Below are 20070 nucleotides of genomic sequence, written 5' to 3'. Positions count from 1 at the left end.
TTTCTTCTTTTTTTTTTCTTCCAAAAATTAGATTTGGATGAGCAAGTGAAATGAAAATGGGTTATGCTTGAGATCTGGTGCGCGTTCGAGGAGTCAAGGTTCCCAGTTTGTTCGAGTTGGTCTGCGGATTCCTGTTGGCTTATTCCGATTTTGCTAGAGTCCCCGCATTGGCTTTTGCTTGTATTTCCAAACAGAGAATCATTAAAGGCTGTTGAAGGTCCATCTCTTCTTTCCCCTTAATGTTATTGTTTTAATTACTTGTGAAGATTTGTTTTATACTTTTATGGACTATATCATGCTTGCTTTACTTTTTCTTAGTTATTTGGGTTTAACTGCTCATGTTTGCTGCATTTTCATGATTTGACATTGAATTGTTCTCTTGATGATGTTGTTGGATTGAGATTGTAGTTAGATAGGTTCTGAATTTGATTTATTGATAAATAAAGAAAACTGAATTGTTCGAGACGCCGCAGGATTGTATTAATAGAACAAATAATATTGAGCTTCAAAATTTGATCTAAATAGCCGTTTGGATTTTTTTTAATAGTAATTTGAGCTTTGGATTATTTTTGTTCTTTACTTTTGCTTTGTTACTTTGATCGGTAGAAGTATTCTTAGGCCGACCACACTTGGGTAGATAAACTTTAGGGATTTTGTCAATTTTGAGGCAAGAGGTCATTCCCCTTAGTTAAATTTATCCGGAGAATGCCCCGAAGGATTTGTATATATCTTTATCCGGGGAATGCCCCGAAGTATTTTTATTTGGAGGACGAAAGTAGAACTCGTAGTATTTTATTTTTATTTGTATTTTTATTTTTTATTTTTTATTAGGTGGGGACGACCTCGAGCCTCGTGTGTTTATTTGCTTTTCCACGTTTATTTTTACCTCAATTGAATATTTTAAAAGCCAATTTAATCGAGTGCGCAACCGTACTAGTTACGGGATTTGGGGAGTGCCTAACACCTTCTCCCCGAGTCAAATGAACCCCCTTACCCGAATCTCTGGTGCGGACTTGGTTTTAGAGTCTGAAACGTTTTAAAAGGAAAAAATCATTTTAAAAACGGTAACCTGGCACACCGAAATCAAAGTCAGGTGGCGACTCTGAGTTATTTCCTTTTGAATACAATTTTTGTCACGTTCTAATTGGAAAACCCTTTTCAAACTTTACTAAATCTTTTTATTGATTTAAGAGGGTTAAGTGAAGTATGGTTAAAAAAGGGGTGTGACAGGTCGGATCGAATCAGGAATGATTTTGGTAAGGTTTGAGACACTTAGTCTTTTTTAAGGAAGTTTAAGTTGGAAAAGTTAATCGGATGTTGACTTATGTGTTAGTGGGCTCCGACGTGAGTTCTGATGGTTCAGTTATCTTCGAGATATGATTTATGACTTAGGAGTGCGATCAGAATGAGTTTTGGAGGTTCGAAGTTGATTTAGGCTTGAATTGGCGAAGTTGAGATTTTGGCGATTTCCGGTTGATAGGCAAGATTTTGATATAGGGGTTGGAATGGAATTCCGAGAGTTGGAGTAGTTTCGTTGTGTCATTTTGGGATGTGTGTGCAAAATTTCAGGTCATTCGGACGTGGTTTGGTTGGGTTTTTGATCAAAAGCGGAATTCGGAAGATTTTAGAAAGTTTGGCTTGAATCCGATATGTTTTGGGTGATTTGATATTGTTTGAGGTGTTTTGATGATTGGAATAAGTTTGAATAAGGTATTAGGATATGTTTGGGCTTTTGGTTGAGGTCCCGGGGGTCCTCGGGGTGATTTCGGAAGGTTAACGGGAAGTTGGGACCGCGGATGCAAATGGCTGGGAACTTAAGTGATTCCACAGAGGCGGACATTGAACCGCAATTGCAGTACCTCAGAAGCGGGTATGGGCGCAGATGCGAAAAGGTCTGGGTAGAAGGTATAAATTGTCTTTTTCGCGAAATTTTGCTAAGTTTATCATTTTTGAAGACGGGAAAGTGGCTAAGGCATAGGATTTCAAGAGGAATCAAAGGATATCCATTGGGTAAGTTCCCTAAGCTTAATTACTTGGGTTTAAGATCATTTTTCCATTGTTTAATCATGGTTTTAGTGGAGATTAAGGAAGAAAAATTGGGGATTAGGGCTTGAGTTTAAGAGGCCTCTAAATGGGGATTGAGGGGTCATTTGGACTCCGATTTCACTGTTCTTGATATGTATAAACTCGTGGGAAAATAAGGATTCCGTTGATGTAAAAGTTATCGAATTCCGAGACGTGGGCCCGAGGGTCAGGTTTTGGTAATTTCGGGATTTATGCCATTTATTGATTGTTTTCTCTTGGGCTTCGTTCCATTAGCATATTTTGACGTCCTCGTTCTATTTTTGGATAGATTCGACGCGAGTGGAGGCCGATTCAAGGGGCAAAGGCATCGCGAGCTAGAGATTTAGCCGACTCGAGGTGAGTAATGATTGTAAATGATGTTCTGAGGGTTTGAAACCCCGGATTTGCACATCGTAGTGCTATATTGAGGTAAGGCACACGCTTGATGACGAGCGTGGGGTCGTGCACTAATGGGGATTGTTACTTGGTCCATCCCGATTGATGGTTTTACCGCGTATTTGACTGAACTATTTGCTATCATCATTATTTGGGCTTAATGTCATATTTGGACTGAATGCCAACTATGTGAACCCTTTAGTGATTTATATAGATATTTTCTCACTGTTTTGACTATATACTTGCACTTAGTCACGTTATTTTCCACTATTTTCATACTCAGCCATGTTTACTCAGTTTTAATACTTAAATGATATTTTAAATGATGTTTGGGCTGAGAAACACTATTTTACTATTGCCCAAGTGGCTTGTGAGAATTTTGACTGAGTAAGGCCGAGGGCCTATGTTGTGAGGAAACATTTGATACTAATTATGAGGTCGATGGCCTGAGATATGTACTCCACGAGGTGGCTTGATTGATATGAGGCCGAGGGCCTAGTGATGATGCCACGAGGTGGCTTGATATTGTGCTTGGGTCGTAAGAGGCCCCTCTAGGAGTCTGTACACCCCTAGTGAGCGCGACTACCCATTGTGATGTGAGATTGAGCCCGAGGGGCTGGTATTGTGATCTGTGATTTGAGCCCGAGGGGCTGGTACTGTTCTGAGATGTTGCCCAAGGGACGGATTTGTTGATAATATGCCCGAGGGGCGAGCCTTTATATGTTTACTTTTCATAATTGATTGTCAATCACCTGCTAAATTATTTAAAAGGGGCTTTTCATGAAACTACATTGAGTTAAAGGATTTTACCTATCTTTCACTGATTTACTAATTTAAAATGGTTTTACTGCTTCATTATAGAATGCTTTGTGCCTTACGTGATTTCTTGCTTTCAGTCTTTATTTACATTTGTTCCTCATTGAGTTGGAATACTTACTTTACTCCCTGCACCCCGTGTGCAGATTCAGGCATAGCTGGTTCCTCTCCTGAGTGCTGATCCCTCCAGTTTCAGGCGGACATTCGGAGTTCACGAGGTAGTTGTTGGCGTCCGCAGCCCCGCGTCTCTACTCTTTATCACTCCTATTTCTTTTCAGACAGTTGTACTAGCTTATTGACTTAACGGATTTGTATTATGACTTATAGATGCTCATGACTAGTGACACCCCGGTTAGGACTGTGTATGGGTGTTCTTCCGCGTATTTACGTTATCATTGTTATTTCGAATTTATTTTATCATGTTTAGACCGTTTCTTAAATGCTTAACTATTAATAATTGGAAAATGAGAAGTGTCGGCTGGCCTTGTCTTCACGAGAGGCGCTATCACGACCAGGTCCGGGGTAGGACCGTGACACCTAAAATGCATAAATGAAAAAAATAACTATTTTTTGGTATTTTATGATAGGAAATATGCAATTAAAGATACAAAAATTGAGAAAAACAATTAAAATGACAAAACATTAATAACTTTAGGAGGTGTTAAAATAGTGCAAAAATTAGGTGTTCACACCACATAAGGCATCTTATGACCCAATGCCATATTTAATACTGTTAGGGGTCGTTTGGTAAGGTATATAAGAATAGTGCGAAATAAGGTGTACTAGTAATGCTTGGATTAGTAATGCATATATTAGTAATGCAAGCATTAGTTATGCATATATTATTTCTTATCTACTGTTTGGTATGGTGTATAAAAATTATGATGCATTGCATAATTTTAAAGAAAAATAGTTGTTTACAAAAATGTCTTCCATATTCTCTAGCTTTAAGGGACTTAAAGGATAATTTTGTCTTTAACCATACTAATGCATGTATTAATAGCCTTGGTATTACTGATGCTATGGTTTTCTACGCATTACTTATGCATAGGATAATACAAAGTATGATGTATAACTAATACAAGTATTAGTTATACACAGGTTGAAAAAATCTACCAAACAAAGTATTAGTAGTGCATAGAGCTAATGCTTGCATTATTTTTTCTAAGGGGTTGTTTGGTAGGAGGTATAAGAAGGTATAAGGGTAGTATAAAAATTTAATACCACCTTAATACTCTGTTTGGTTAGCAAACCAGGTATAAGTTATCCCGGTATTAATTTTAACACTGCGATAACTTATACCTTATAGAAGGTGGGGTAATTAGCACCAGTATAACTTTTACCTTCTTAGAAATTATGCAATTATCATTCTTAATACAACATACCAAACAATGAATAAATAACAATCTCAGCATAACTAATCTCAGCATAACTTATCCCAGTATAACTTATACCGGCATAACTTATACCGGTATAAATTGTATTCCAACCAAACAACCCACTATAGGCAGATCAACTTTGTTACTGATATTGGTGTAGTGTAAAAATTGGATAGGTTCTTATACAAGCTGTAACTCTATCATGGAAGGCTAAAACTTCACAGAAAAATTATCAAAAGAGGTATGCCGCTTCAGAATCATTAATCCCAAAAAGACGAATATTGTGGTGTTCTAACAGCGACAAATATCAAACAATGCAAGAACTTGATGAGCAAAATCCGCTGACCAGGAAAAAAGAAGAGAAAACACTGAATTGTAAAACAGGAGAGGAGTCCCTCTTATTGTAAGCTCTTCTTTTGCTCAAACTTGTATTAGAATGAGATCACTCATACTGCATGTAATTCTGAAGGCTAAGATATATGTCCTCCTCCGTATAATATTCTTTTGGATTATTCTATTGGTACGTAGGATTTTCGCCAAATTTCCACCACCACATGTTAATATAGTCAGAGTGATGAATTGAATTAAAATAAAAAAGATAATAGAAAGATCGATAAAGAAAAGTTTGTTTGACATGGAACTAATTAGATTTAAGGGGTTAAGAGAAAAGAGTCAGATAGAAAGCAAAATAAAAGGTTTCAAATATCATGAAACCCTAGTGTTGCATTACTTTATAGTATTGTGGTATACAGGTACAAAATCTAAAGCAAGACTTTCCAGGAATGTTATTAAGAAGATAAGGAAAAATGAAAAGAGCTCTATTACCTTAGCTCTGTCCCATTCTTTATACACAAAATTAAAAACAAGGTTATGTTACATAACTCTTCCAATAAAGAGTTGTTACAAGCTCAACCAAAGAAGGCAAAAGTTACAGCCAAAAAAAAAAAAACCATTTTTTTAATTTTTTGTTGATGATAGAGTAACAATAGCATATTCAGTGCAGTCGAAGTAAGACGACAGATTGTTTTCAATAGACCCTTTGTTGTTGATGATATAGTGGTTTATGACTTTTCAATGACAAACCGGTCCATCATCTTCCAATTCAATCCCCATTTCAGCAAGTCTCTTCTCCTTGTACACATATTTTCTTGAAAAGTACAAGAAAAACATCAAATTCAACACACTCAATATAGCCAAAAGCCAATAGAAATCATATAACCTCCCTTGGTTCAAATTATCAGCTAGCCATGGATTTGTTGTCCCAGTCACAACATGCACAATTGTAACCAAAATTGAACTAAAGAAAAACCCCAATGCAAGTGTACTCAAAAACAGCCCTGTACTCATTGTCTTCATTCCTTTTGGACATTCCCTTAAGAAAAAATCAAGTTGGCCAATATATGTAAATGCTTCACCTGCCCCCACTAGCAAGAATTGCGGAACTAGCCAAAATACACTCAAAGGAATTGTAGCATTTGCATCATTGGTCAATCCATGCAAATGTGCCACTTTTAGCCTCTTAACCTCCGTTAGGGCAGCGGCTATCATGGCCAAAATTGAAAGAACTAGCCCTGTGAAAATTCTTTGTAATGGGGTAAGTCCATGAGGTTTATTCATGAAACGACGACAAATGGGAACGATAACCCTATCGTAGAAAATTACGGTCAAGAGTATACTTCCGACGAAAAATACGGTGAGTGAAGCCGGTGGAATTTCAAAGGTTCCAATGTGACGATCCATTGTTGTAGCTTGTGACACAGAAAATGTGGTCATTTGTGCATAGACAGTCCAGAACATAATAGTTGTGGCCCAAGTTGGTAACATTCTGATTAATAATTTTACTTCTTCAACATCGGTTAAGGTTGCTAATTTCCACTTGTTGATTACAACGTTAGTGCCATTAGATTCAAGATCATGATCTTCTTTAATTGCTGCCTTGTCCAAGAATCTGCAAAAATAAGACAAACACATGGTCAAAACTATGAGCTACATAGATTGGCGGAATCATGATTTGAAGTTTAAGGACTTATCTGGTACGAAAAATAAGGGATAATTAATCATGGAATTTAATATTATTTTTATCCCTATTTTGGGGGTGGGGGGTGGGGGAGGGGAGGGCAATAATTTCGTGATAATTAATCCTGGATAACTTATTTCTTAACCAAACGACCTAAGGGTTCTGAAATTACCCTCGAACCTACATGCAATAGTCCTTTAATTCATTTTATATGCAAACTTCATTATATTCTTATGCACAAAAAGGGCCAAGAATATCTAACGAATGACTAAAAAAAAATTAACTTGTATCCATGCCAAGTCGTTGACAGTGTAAAGAATATTTAAGCACGTTAAATCATGTCGTTTGTTTTATTATTTTCTAGGTAACTAATTTTACTTGGTATGCACAGTTACATATAATTATCTTTTAGGTTATTCGTTTGTCTACTCCGATTGTAGGGGAGAGACCCCCACTCCCACCCCACCCCATACATTCAATAGTTAGTCAAATAACAAAGTATCTCATATAATACTTTATAGGCTGTCCATTTCAAAATGGAAATAATTTAGATATTTAAAAATTGGTTGATTGTTAGCCATCAAAAACTGGCCAACTATATATGGGGATAAGTTCATAATTTGGCACCAACTTCACTTTTGCTTTTTTTAAAAAATAACTATCACCTACTTAACATAGACACCTACTTTGAATTATTATTTAAAATTGTAAATAGTGCAAGTGATTAAGTCAATACTTCAAATAATATTATTAGTCGCACGTAGATAACTCTTTTTTCTCATTAGTGGCTTATATTAGTCTCCTGGAAACCTATCAATGCTTTTCCTTCGTCCAATTTTTTCATGAATCTAAAGGGAGTCTTCTTTTTACAAAAAGAAGAAATTAAAGATAAAAAGAGAGAATCTTTATTGTACCAGATTCAACTAGGGTAATGTCTATCTATCTAACTTCTAGAATTAGGACTTAATCATTCTTGACTTGTAAAAAAAATTTAGTAACTAACTAATCTTTTATCATACGTTAAATTATGTTGATACTGTTAAAAAACTTTATACTATCAGTAGGATTACTGTTAGCCTTGTATTTTCTTATTTTTATGTTTCTATTATTGCATGTTGTTTTCTTCGCTTCCATTTTCTTATTATCTTGCGTTTTTTTTTTCATCCTTACTTGAACCGAGGATCTAAACAGCCTTTCTACCTTCTCATGGTAGGGATAAGAATGCGTACATATTACCCTTTCCAGACCATATTTGTGAGATTATACTGGTTTATTGATGTTTTTATACGCTATTAGTATACAACAACAACATAACCAATATAATCTCACAAGTTGGGTATGGGAAGGGTAGCGTGTACACAGACCTTACCCCTACCTGTTGAGGTAGAGAGGCTATGTTATGCACTAACAGTATATATAATATAAATCCTTATATATTTAGTGATTTTCTAGTGTATAAATTATTTACACTTAAGGTCAACATATATAAAGATAAACTATAAAAAAGTAGATGGAAAACTCACCGGTATTCCTTGCTATGAGGCAACTTTTGCTTGTTTTTTTTATTTCCTTCACCAAAAATATCATCAATTTCAAAGAGAAGTGAAGAATCTGAAAGTAATTCCAAATGTCTTTTTTTCCAAGCAACCACAATAACTGAAGCAATTTGTGTCAATGGACTCCCCACAAGTTTCTTGAACCTATATTTTCTTGTCCCAGATAAGAACACAACAAGTCCAATTACAATAGCACATGCACATATTCCATAACCCCATTCTCTTCCCAAATTATCTTGAATATACACCAATACTGTAACAGCACCGAGCGAGCCTACATTAATAAAGAAAAAGAACCAATCGAAGAATTTTATCATTTGACCTTTTTCTTTTTTGTCAGCATCGTCGAATTGGTCGGTGCCAAAGCCGGAGACGCTCGATTTTAGGCCGCCGGTGCCGAGCGCCGTCATGTATAGGGCAATGTATAGGACCATAAGTTGTTTGCTATTTGCGGGGATGCATGATGAGCTACCAACTTGTTCACATTTTGGTGGCCGTAGGCTTGGGATTATGGTGGAAATGGTCAAGATTGTAACACCCTATTCATCATAACAAATGACAAATTTTGGTTAGAGTTGCAAAAAACCTTCTATACTAACTGTTCGTAATAAGTGAAATTAGTAACTTAGGTAATAAGATAGGTAACCTACGAGCAGAAGCGGAGCGCTGAACCCCCTTCATCCGAAAGTTATGATGTATATAAATAAGGTTATTTTTTTTTATGTATATATATTAAACATACTGGAATACCCTTAGCTTCGACCACGTGTTTAATTTCTTTTAGTTTTTTTAAATTCCTTAGTAAAATTCTGCTTCTGCCACTACTTATGACAAGATGTTAAAATAAATTTTTCTTGATATTAAAGTTAATTTTTTTAACTAATATTATTATTTCTTGAAACTGAATTTTGTATGCTGACAATGTAAAAAATAAACTTTTTTTTTATGTATGAGAACTGCAACTAGTGTAATGAATAAATGTTTCTTCCTCCTCTTTTCCTCTTTGTAGAATCATTATTAGTCTTCTTCTTTCTTGTTCGATTTTCCTCTTCAAGTGTCATTAGTTTTATTTAATTTTTCTCATTTTTCCTTTCTCGAATTTCCTCTTCACAACAATTATAATATGACTGATTTTTGAATGTGATTAGATCAACTTCATCTCCCTCTTGACTCTTACATTTAATTTATGCTATATAGTCTTTCTTGAATATTTCGAGTCTCCTCATCACAGATTCTTTAAAAAAATTACATGCATTAATTTCAATCATCACATGAGGAAAAGAATTAACGAAAATTGACACTTACCATTGCTTGAACAGTGGCAAAGATACCAATTGTAAGATACCTGCAAAAATTAAGATAAATAGAAATGATGTTAACAAAAAAAAAAATCCAAATGCATGTCCATATTATTGGTCAAAATTAAGAAGTTTAACTATCGAAATCTGAACTGCATCATATAAATTGAGACGGAGAGAGTATAATATACTAACCTTCCGAGAAAAGTGTCAGCAACAAAACCACCAAATAAAGTGAGCATGAAAGAAGTTCCAAGAAAATTGGTAACATTGTTGGCTGCAGTAGCATTCCCTAAATGCATAGTTCCAGTCAAATATGTCACCAAATTTACAGCAATCCCTAGTGTTGTTAGCCTCTCCACAGCTTCAACACCTATTATTCAAAATCAAGAACATGGTTAAAAAAAATAAAGTAAAAAGATCAAAGAATGGAAATTGCAAAAACCGCCCAGTAAAATCCCACAAGTAGGGTTTGGGGAGGGTAGAGTGTACGCAAAATTTACCCATATTCCAGAGGAATAGAGAGGCTGTTTTCGAAAGACACTTGGCTCAAGAAAACGAAAATAGACAATAGATATGTAACAGAAATAGAAGCCAGGAAAATAATGAGTTTGTATTTCCTATAAACACCTAGGAGCACTTCTTTCTGCATATTCATAATAGACTCGGTTAGGCGGATCGAGGTCCAACGAGGTACACGACCTAACCATCAGGTAAGGATACATATCAACTCCTCCTCACATAGAATGCACATTAACACATTTAATGAAGCATCCAGTATGACAGACAAACTACTTTCTTATTTTCAAGACATGAAAATCCTCTATATATTAGCATACCCGTACAACCTGTTATACTAGAACTCCCTCCTCAATTCTGATTCGGCCAAAAATGTTAATGCTTACTCACAAGACTATCTCTTCCCGTCTAATCTGGCCATTTTTTCTTATTAAAGCCACCTAAAGATGGCGGGGGTTTGACATGGACTCCTACCTTGTCTAATCCCGCTATTTAATGTGACGGTTTAATTTGAGAGAGAGATAGATAGAGAGATAATTGAAGTCACACCTAAAATCATTGCACCACTAGCCCAACCACCAGAGGAGGATCTAAGAGCTGGTCTTCCTTTGTAATCCCAAGCATCTGGTAAAGCTTTTGAATCTTGCTGTGTTTCAGGAAGTGCCATTTTAGCAACTTTTCTTGCACTTTTGCCCACAAAAACGGACCCAATGAACAATGAGAAAAAAAGGTTAATATGGAAAAACTAGAAGAAGATTGCAGATTCAATTGATTCCATTACCCTTTTATAGCCATGGCCTAGGGGCAACTCAATTGCATTTTTAGCCATTTTTTATTACACAAAAATATTTTATTCCACATGGTCCACTTTCAATGGTAGTAACAACTCCCCAGGACTGTCTTTCCTTTTTTTTCTTTTTTTGTTGGATGAGAAGTTGTCCACAGCATCAAATGCTACAGAAAATGATTGATTGTAATTTGATTAACTTCTATTCTTATTTATGCACATGAATTCTTACTCTAATTAGCTTGTAAAAGTGAATTTGGCATACCCTAAGTATAATTTAGCATTTTAATCACTTTTAATAATCGTCGGAGTACCTTTTTTGTTGTATAATATTAACTGTGATAAATTTAACCAAAGTGAATGAGAATTCATATAGCTGATTCAAAGAGCTGCAATGATTATTATTATTATTATTATTATTATTATTATTGATGTGGTATTCTGAATGATAAAAGTTGTACCTAAATAAAGGCCAATGATAAATAAAAGTCAGAAGTGTATCTATTATCTAAATAATAGAAGTGTGGTGCATAAAGTATTCCGCCATTCACTCGGAATTCCGGGAAGGATCGCACTTTAAGGGCATTTGATATAGATAGCCTACTCTAATAATAGTATCTGTTATCTATTGCTCGTAATCAACCAAGCTAGTGGAAAAAAAATATATTTTTCACCATGATATTCGTCGTGGCGTATCGACTAATTTAGATTCACGCCCATAAGACTTATTAAAGAGGGACGCGTTTCATATCAGGATTTTTCTATTCCCGAGACTTGAGCCTAAGGCCTCTAAGCAAGAAGACTCATTGTTGCAACCATGTATATCACAAGATTTTGTAGACTTATCGGAATCTTGAGAGTAAATATAGCCATCAATAATAGGTGATGGGTATCCATTACATTTGTATACAGAATGTAACTTTTCTGGCCCGGGAAATTTGCAACTATTTGATTATTTGTTGCTTAGCTATTAAATGACCTAAAGGCTAAATGTTATAAAACAATACAAGTAGAAGAATAATATTGCAGAGAAAGAGAGAGAGAAAATTCTTATTGAATTTTGGGATGATTTACAATGGGGTAAGACCCCTCTATTTATAGGGGAGAAAATGACTTAGCCACAAAATAAAACTCTCTACAAGATAGACATTCACTCTAAATAGAATTCTATTCATAACACTCCCCCTTGAATGTCTATTCGATAAGTAATGTGCCTCATTAAAACCTTAACTAAAATAAAACCCAATGAGAAAAAATTCTAGAAAAGGAAAAAGAGTACACATGTTTAATAATACGCCTTTTGGTTGCCACGTTAAAAACCTTTCAAGGAAAACCCAGTGGGACAAAACTTTGTAAAGGAAAAAGAGTGCAACGCGCATTAACTCCCCCTGATGAGAGCATCAATTCACATCCTTGAGCCTTCGCATCCCGATCTTGTACACTAGCTTCTTGAAGGTTGACGTTGGTAGAGAAATTGTGAACAAATCAGCTATATTATCACTTGAACGAATCTGTTGCACATTGATATCACCATTCTTTTGAAGATCATGTGTGAAAAATAACTTTGGTGAAATGTGCTTTGTCCTATCTTCTTTTATGAATCCTCCATTCAATTGAGCTATGCATGTTGCATTGTCTTCATATAAAATCGTGGGTAGTTTGTCACATTTTAAACCACATTTGTCTCGAATGAGATGTATCATAGACCTTAACCACACACACTCTCGACTTGCTTCATGAATAGCAATTATCTCAGCATGATTAGATGAAGTAGCCACAATTGATTGTTTAGTCGATCGCCACGATATGGCAGTGCCTCCACAGGTAAACACATAACCTGTTTGAGATCGAGCCTTGTGTGGGTCAGATAAATACCAAGCATCAGCATAACCAACAAGTTCGGGACTGCAATTATTGTCATAAAATAAGCCCATATCGGTAGTCCCTTTTAGATACCGCAATATGTGTTTGATTTCATTCCAATGTCTCCTTGTAGGAGCAGAGCTATATCTTGCTAAGACATTAACTGAAAAAGTTATGTCAGGCCTTGTAGTATTAGCAAGATACATTAGTGCACCAATTGCACTAAGATATGGTACTTCAGGACCAAGTAGCTCTTCATTCTCTTCTTGAGGCCGGAATGGATCCTTATTCACATCAAGTGATCGAACAACCATCAGAGTACTTAATGGATGTGCTCCATCCATGTAAAACCGTTTCACTACCTTTTCTATGTAGGCAGATTGATGAATAAAAATTCCGTTTGCCAAATGTTCAATTTGCAAACCAAGACATAATTTTGTCTTTCCGAGATCTTTCATCTCGAATTCCTTCTTTAAATAATCAATTGCCTTTTGGAGTTCTATAGGAGTTCCAATAAGGTTTATGTCATCAACATATACGGCAAGTACAACAAATTCCGATGTTGTTTTCTTTATAAAAACACATGGGCAAATGACATCATTTATATAGTCTTTCTTTAATAAATACTCACTAAGACGATTATACCACATTCGTCCTGATTGCTTTAGACCATACAACGATCTTTGCAATTTGATTGAAAACATTTTCCGGGACTTTGAATTATTTGCTTTAGGCATTTTGAATCCCTCGGGAATTTTCATGTATATCTCATTATCAAGTGAGTCATAAAGGTAGGTGGTAACCACATCCATTAAATGCATATCAAGCTTTTCATGGACAGCAAAACTAATGAGATAACGAAACGTTATAGCATCCATAACGGGTGAATATGTCTCTTCATAATCGACACCAGGACTTTGTGAAAATCCTTGTGCAACAAGGCGTGCCTTATATCTTTGTACCTCATTTTTTCTCATTTCTCTTGAGTACAAAAACCCATTTATAGCCAACATGCTTAACACCATTAGGTGTTTGGACTACAGGCCCAAAAACTTCACGTTTTGCAAGTGAATTTAATTCTTATTACATTGCTTCTTGCCATTTTGGCCAAAAGTCTTTGTCGACATTCTCCAATAGATTGAGGTTCAAGATCCTCACTTTCTTCCATAATGCTAGATGCAACATTATATGCAAAGACATAATCCACCACTATATCCACTCGATTCAACTTTGTCTCAATATCGATTGGATTTATTGATAGTTCCTTATTTTCTTGAGCCTCGAGCTTAGTGGATTCCTCATGAATCTCAGAATTTATTAAATCGTGGATTTCTTCATGAGGTTCTTTCGTAGTGTCAATTTGATAATTTGTTTTCCTTTTTCTAGGATTTCGATCTTTGGAACCTAATGGTCTGCCACGTTTTAGGCGTGTTTTTGACTCATTAGCTATGACACTAGAAGATTGTCCAATAGAGACATCAATACGGATTGGAACATTCTCTGCAGGGATATGTGATTTTGTTATCCTTTTCAAATCCGTAAATGCGTCTGGCATTTGATTTGCGATTTTTTGCAAATGGATAATCTTTTGCACCTCTTTTTCACAAATAAAGGCACGTGGATCAAGATGAGATAATAATGGGTTTTTCCACAAAATTTCCCGTTTGGTTTCACCAACTTCTCCCCCTAATTTTGGAAAAAGTGTCTCATCGAATCGACAGTCTGCAAATCGTGCAGTAAACAAATCCCCCGTCAATGTTTCTAGGTAGCGAATGATGGAGGGCGATTCAAACCCAACATATATTCCTAACCTTCTTTGCGGACGCATTTTGGTGCGATATGGCGGTGCTACAGGCACATATACTGTGCATCCAAAAATTCTTAAATGGGATATATTAGGTTCATGACCCAAAACTAGTTGCAACGGGGAATATTTATGATAATTTGTCGGTCTGAGACGAACTAGCATTGCTGCATGCAAAATGGCATGACCCCAAACGGAAGTGGGCAACCTCATTTTCATGAGTAAAGGTCTTGCTATCAATTGCAGACGTTTAATTAAAGACTCTGCAAGACCATTTTGAGTGTGAACATGAGCTACAGGATGTTCCACTTTTATCCCAATTGATAAGCAATAATCATTAAATGCTTGGGATGAAAACTCAGTAGCATTATCAAGTCTAATAGACTTAATTGGATTATCGGAAAATTGTGCCCGTAATCGAATTATTTGTGCCATTAATTTTGCAAACGCGAGGTTGCGAGATGACAATAGGCACACATAGGACCATCTAGAAGATGCATCTATTAAGACCATAAAATATCTAAACGACCCATTAGGTGGGTGAATAGGTCCACAAATGTCCCCTTGTATACGTTATAAAAACGCAGAGGACTCAATTCCAACCTTTGTTGGTGATGGTCTAATAATTAACTTGCCTTGATAACAAGAAGTGCAAGAAAATTCATCATTTAAAAGAATCTTTAAATTCTTTAATGGATGCCCATTTGAGTTTTCTATAATTCGTCTCATCATAATCGATCCAGGGTGTCCCAATCGATCATGCCAAAGTATAAAAGTATTAGAATCAGTAACCTTTTAGTTTACAATAGAATGTGCCTCAATTGTACTAATTCTTGTCCAATACAGGCCACAAGATAAAGATGGGAACTTCTCAATAACCCTCTTTTGGCCAGAGACATTCTTGGTAATGATGAGATATTCAAGATTATTCTCATCTATTGTCTCAATATGATATCCATTTCGACGGATATCTTTAAAACTCAACAAGTTCCTCTTGGACTTGGAGGAGAACATTGCATTCTCTATGATAAGTATTGTTCCCTTAGGCAGAGTTATAGTAGCTCTTCCAGAGCCTTCAATTAATTTACTACTACTAGAAATTGTAGTAACATCTGCCTTACACATATTTAAATGAGAGAAATATTTTTTCTCTTTGAATATTGTATGTGTCGTACATGAAACAATTAAACAAATATTTTTACAATTGAACTTTGATCCAAGTTTGCGATGTGAGATATCCATATTTGCTTCCCAAATAATCAATGCAATTAGTGTATGCCAAAGTTATAATGTAAAGGATATTGATATAAGAAAATCGACTTTTACAGTTGAACTATTATTTGTCTTATTAAGTTTCTGTAACTTATTATTCCTTAATACTCAAATTATAACTTGAGTATTAAATAAGCCACTAATTAATGTATTATGGGTTTTGCCCATAAAGAAACGTATGTATGACAAATTCTTTTGAAATCACGCTAGTATATTGATAGCTCTAAAGAAAACGTACTAACCTCTGTTATACTCTCAACAGTGCCAATTGGATCCATTTAGATTCATAGACTTTCTTTCATCAGCTTTTCTTAAGTAGGACATATTTGTAGACGGGTAGAACTCAGTTGATTAGAGTTTGTGCTGATAACATGTGATAAAACAATAAAAGTAGAAGAACAATATTGCAGAGAAAGAGAGAGAGGAAATTCTTATTGAATTTTGGGATGATTTACAATGGGGTAAGACCCCTCTATTTATAGCGGAGAAAATGACTTAGCCACAAAGTAAAATTCTCTACAAGATAGACATTCACTCTAAATAGAATTCTATTCATAACACTAAAGTTGTTGTGTAGAATTAATTGCATGGCCAATAAATAATAATAATAGCAGTGTGGAATGTATAACCAAAGAATGCTTCCTGGACAATTCAGAAGATATTTCAGGCTAAGGAGTATTTCACTAAGGCTGGTATGACTGAAAATGATGTCCAGCTAATGGAGAAATGCTCAATCAGGAGACTCTACAGATCACTACAAGGTGTATTTCAAAAAGTAACATGGAGGAAGCTAGTGTGCAGTAACCAAGCGCAGCCAAAATGGATATTCATATTGAGGCTAGCAATACAACAAAGGTTAGTTACCAAGGATAGGTTGGTACGATGGGGGTTAGATATAGATCAAACATGCTCTCTGTGTAATAAGGAAAATGAGACAATGCAACATATATTTTTCAAGTTGGAGATTACAGGGAAGATATGGAATAGTCTGCTGAGATGGAAAGGGATTCAAAGATCACACAACAATTGGCAAGACGAATTACATGGATGGTGAGGATGACTAAAGGTAAGAGTGCAAGAGCAGCTATACGCAAAATGACACTAGCAGTTGCAGTGTATCACTGCTGGCGGGAGAGGAATTTTGTGATTTTTCAGAAGAAGAGAAGGACAGCCACTTCGTTAATCAAGCTTATTATCCAGGAAGTGCACATAAGGGCAACAAGATTCTCTTATCTAGATAAGGTGATAACTACGTTGAACTGGTATCCGGAAATTAGCTAGAATAGAACAGTAGTGGAAGTTGATGGAAGTTAGGAGAAGTGAAGGCTAGATATCATCTTACTGGGGCTTCATGTCCAGTTGGTGATATGCTAGACAAATTTTGTAATAGTTAGATGAGTTGTAAATATTGTTACTTGGTAATAAAATTCTTATTTACCAAAAAAAAATAATAATAATAATAATAAGGGCTCGTTTGGCCCTTAAAAAAACTCAATTTTTTTTTTGGGAATTAGTGTTTCGCATGAAAATTTTAAATTTCACTTGACATTGAATTTTGAAATTGTTTGGAATTTGAATAACTCCAAAAGGTTATTTTTTAAAATTTTAAAAACAGCTCCAAATTATATCATGTTCAAACGCAACTCTAATTTTCAAATACTATTTTTATTTATTCGAAAAAGTTTTACTTTTTTCCGGAATTTTATACTTTCTTATATCCAAACGCCCACTGAACGTTCTAAGCATTCTGTGGTGGGATTCAACACAAGTGAGACGGAGATCAACTATTAGTTCATTGTGGCGGAGTGAATTTCTTTCGTGACATTTAAGAAAAATACCAAGTTATTTATTATTATTTTGTTTAGAATCTATTCTTTCTTATTAATTTAATTAAGAAAATAGTAATTAAGTGAGCCATTTAAAAAAAAATAGTTTAAATTTTAATTTTTCGACTTTTTGACCAAATTTATCGAACATTTTTTCCTGACTAGCTTTTTTGCGATGGACAAAAATCATTTTGTACGGCGTCGAGAATCTAGTAAATGGTACCGATAAGACTTATGGTGGAGTTGTAAGTATTCCTTCATTCTTAATCAGGGGTCTCGGGTTCGAGACCTAGGTATGAAGTTGCCTTTATTAGGAAACACTTTACCCCTTAATGTAAGATTTTCCGGCACGAATCCAAATTTAATCGGGTCACAATACGAATATCTGATAGTGCTAAGGGGTGTGCAAGAATCTAACAACACAGTTTAGTGTAGTACTCTACTTTTTCGTGGAAAATTCCATTGGTGATTAATCAGTCAAACTAAACATAAGCCATGTTTAGAGAACGAGAGTAGCTTCAACTGGTGAAATTCATATCTCTATCTACTTTTTCCTAGAAAGTAATCATTTAAACTAAATATAATACACGGAACATTGTTTTTATTAATTTCTGTTAGAATTTTCAAACACCCAACCAATCCAACTATTCCCTTTTTTCCCAACAAAGGCGCTTCGACATTTATAAAGGGCTACAATAAGCAAAAAAAAATAGGAATAATTAGCACGTTATATATGTTGCATTCTTTGTATAAGGTAAAATATGTTCATATTGAATGATTGCATGAGAAAGCGACACGTGGAGCCGAAGATAGAAAATATCAGGCCCGAGGCAATGATCTCACTTGTTGTCGGAGAGAATGATATTCATAAAGGCAAAATAAATGTCTGTCATCCGGTAGCCAGAGGCGCATCGAGGATTTTAAGTTTATGGGTTCCTACATCGACTTCAAATTAATATATTTGTATAGGATTAAAACTGGGCCTACCCGATTTTACTATTTGTTCGAGACCAGGAGTTGCGTTGAGGGTCGGCCTCGTAGTGGAGCAAATCAAAATGACGAAGACAAGGTACCGAGTTCGAGAATCGAGGTGCCTGTCGAGATCAAGGCCGACAGCGATCGAGACCAAACATGGCAGATTTCGAGCAAGGCGCAATAACAGAAAAGCGAGATATCCGTGACTGGTCGAAGATCAAGGCGGAAATCTCGAAACGGTCAAATCAAAGGTAGTTGTTTCGGCTATTCATAGGATTTACTTCCGTATTAGAATGGTACCAGAGATAAGATTCCTATACTATATAAAGAGGGTCCTCTTCTTTTTGTAAGGACGTGACACTTTGCGATATCAAAGCAATATAATGCCTTTTCTATAGTTCATATTGTTGTTCATCAGCTTGCTATATTTTAACTGCTCTTGCACAAATTAGTTCGAGGGTATTCAAGCTCGAGGGCTGAATTTCATTCAAATACTGGTTTGCTTTATATTATTGTTAATTTCTATTATTACTCTTTACATTTATTAATTGGTATTAGGTGAAATCACGTGTCCTTAAAACCACATTATAAGTTTAATTATTATCAAATTTTAAGGGTAAACAGTTTGGCGCCCACCGTGGGGCCAAGGATAATAGTGATTGCCTGGTATTAATTCTCGTAACACACACTACTTTACTCTTGTTCTCGTGAGTATTTTTTATTTCAGGATCAACATGTATAACACGCAAGCAGTACCCAATCACGCCGATGACAACCTCGGTTTCCATGGAGAAAACGATAATGTAGCCGCCCCAGGGATCGAAGTGCCTCAAGCTGGCCACGAGGGAGTACAGATCGCAGATCCCGTCGATGTCAGTTTGCACGTCACCCTAAATGTAAATTTGGGCGTTGATCCTAGAAATAGAGTTCGCTAAGATGCTCGAGTAGCCGATCAGAACGTACAAAGCGGTGTAGAAGGCGGAATTAGCCTTCGAATGATATTCAAAATGTTCTAGACCCAACAATCTGCGATAGCGTAACTCCAAAATCAAAATCGAGCACCAAGCAGAATTGAGCTCGAAACATCACAAGAAGTTGTTCATTAAATCGAACCTGTATTGGAGAAATCCAATGCCAATGAACCGGGTACTGATCCAGCTATTATGAAGATGCTTCAGGAGCTCACTAAGAGGATCAAATCAGGTGAAAGAAAAATCGAGGCTAATGACAAAAAGGTAGAAACGTACAACTCACAGGTTGACCAAATACTGGGGGCACCCCCGATTCTAAAGGGTTTGGATTCGGAGAAGTTCGTGCAGAAGCCTTTCCCTCCAAGTACGGCTCCGAAGCCCATTCCTAAGAAATTCTGTATGCCAAAATCCCCAAATACAATGGGACCACCGACCCTAATGAGCACGTTACTTCTTACACATGCGCAATAAAGAGGAATGACTTAGAAGATGATGAGATTGAATCCGTTCTATTGAAGAAATTTGGA

The 20070-nt window shown here is 35.9% G+C and overlaps 1 protein-coding gene across 1 annotated transcript; it reads right to left on the bottom strand.

The window, feature by feature from the left end:
* Nucleotides 1–5334: 5334 nt before the first annotated feature.
* Nucleotides 5335–10797, bottom strand: LOC104215377 (protein NRT1/ PTR FAMILY 6.3-like). Its single transcript, XM_009765167.2, has 5 exons — nucleotides 10595–10797; nucleotides 9722–9899; nucleotides 9534–9573; nucleotides 8196–8767; nucleotides 5335–6603 (listed from the first exon to the last, which is right to left on the bottom strand). Exons 1-5 carry the CDS (start codon nucleotides 10710–10712, stop codon nucleotides 5727–5729), a joined length of 1785 nt encoding a protein of 594 aa, XP_009763469.1. The 5' UTR covers nucleotides 10713–10797; the 3' UTR covers nucleotides 5335–5726.
* Between the last annotated feature and the right edge of the window lie 9273 nt (nucleotides 10798–20070).

This window comes from Nicotiana sylvestris, chromosome 12 (genome assembly GCF_000393655.2).
Source record: "Nicotiana sylvestris chromosome 12, ASM39365v2, whole genome shotgun sequence".
Taxonomy (NCBI): domain Eukaryota; kingdom Viridiplantae; phylum Streptophyta; class Magnoliopsida; order Solanales; family Solanaceae; genus Nicotiana; species Nicotiana sylvestris.
The sequence above is the reverse complement of the archived record's forward strand: the minus strand, read 5'-3'. Positions and strand labels throughout refer to the sequence as shown.

What these genes read in the sequence shown, in the direction of transcription:
- LOC104215377 (XM_009765167.2), bottom strand. Translation starts at nt 10,712, where the DNA reads ATGGCACTTCCTGAAACACAGCAAGATTCAAAAGCTTTACCAGATGCT. An exon ending in TAGTGGTGCAATGATTTTAG is followed by an intron (nt 9,900 to 10,594) that starts GTGTGACTTCAA and finishes TTTGAATAATAG; the next exon opens with GTGTTGAAGCTGTGGAGAGG. An exon ending in GCTGACACTTTTCTCGGAAG is followed by an intron (nt 9,574 to 9,721) that starts GTTAGTATATTA and finishes TAATTTTTGCAG; the next exon opens with GTATCTTACAATTGGTATCT.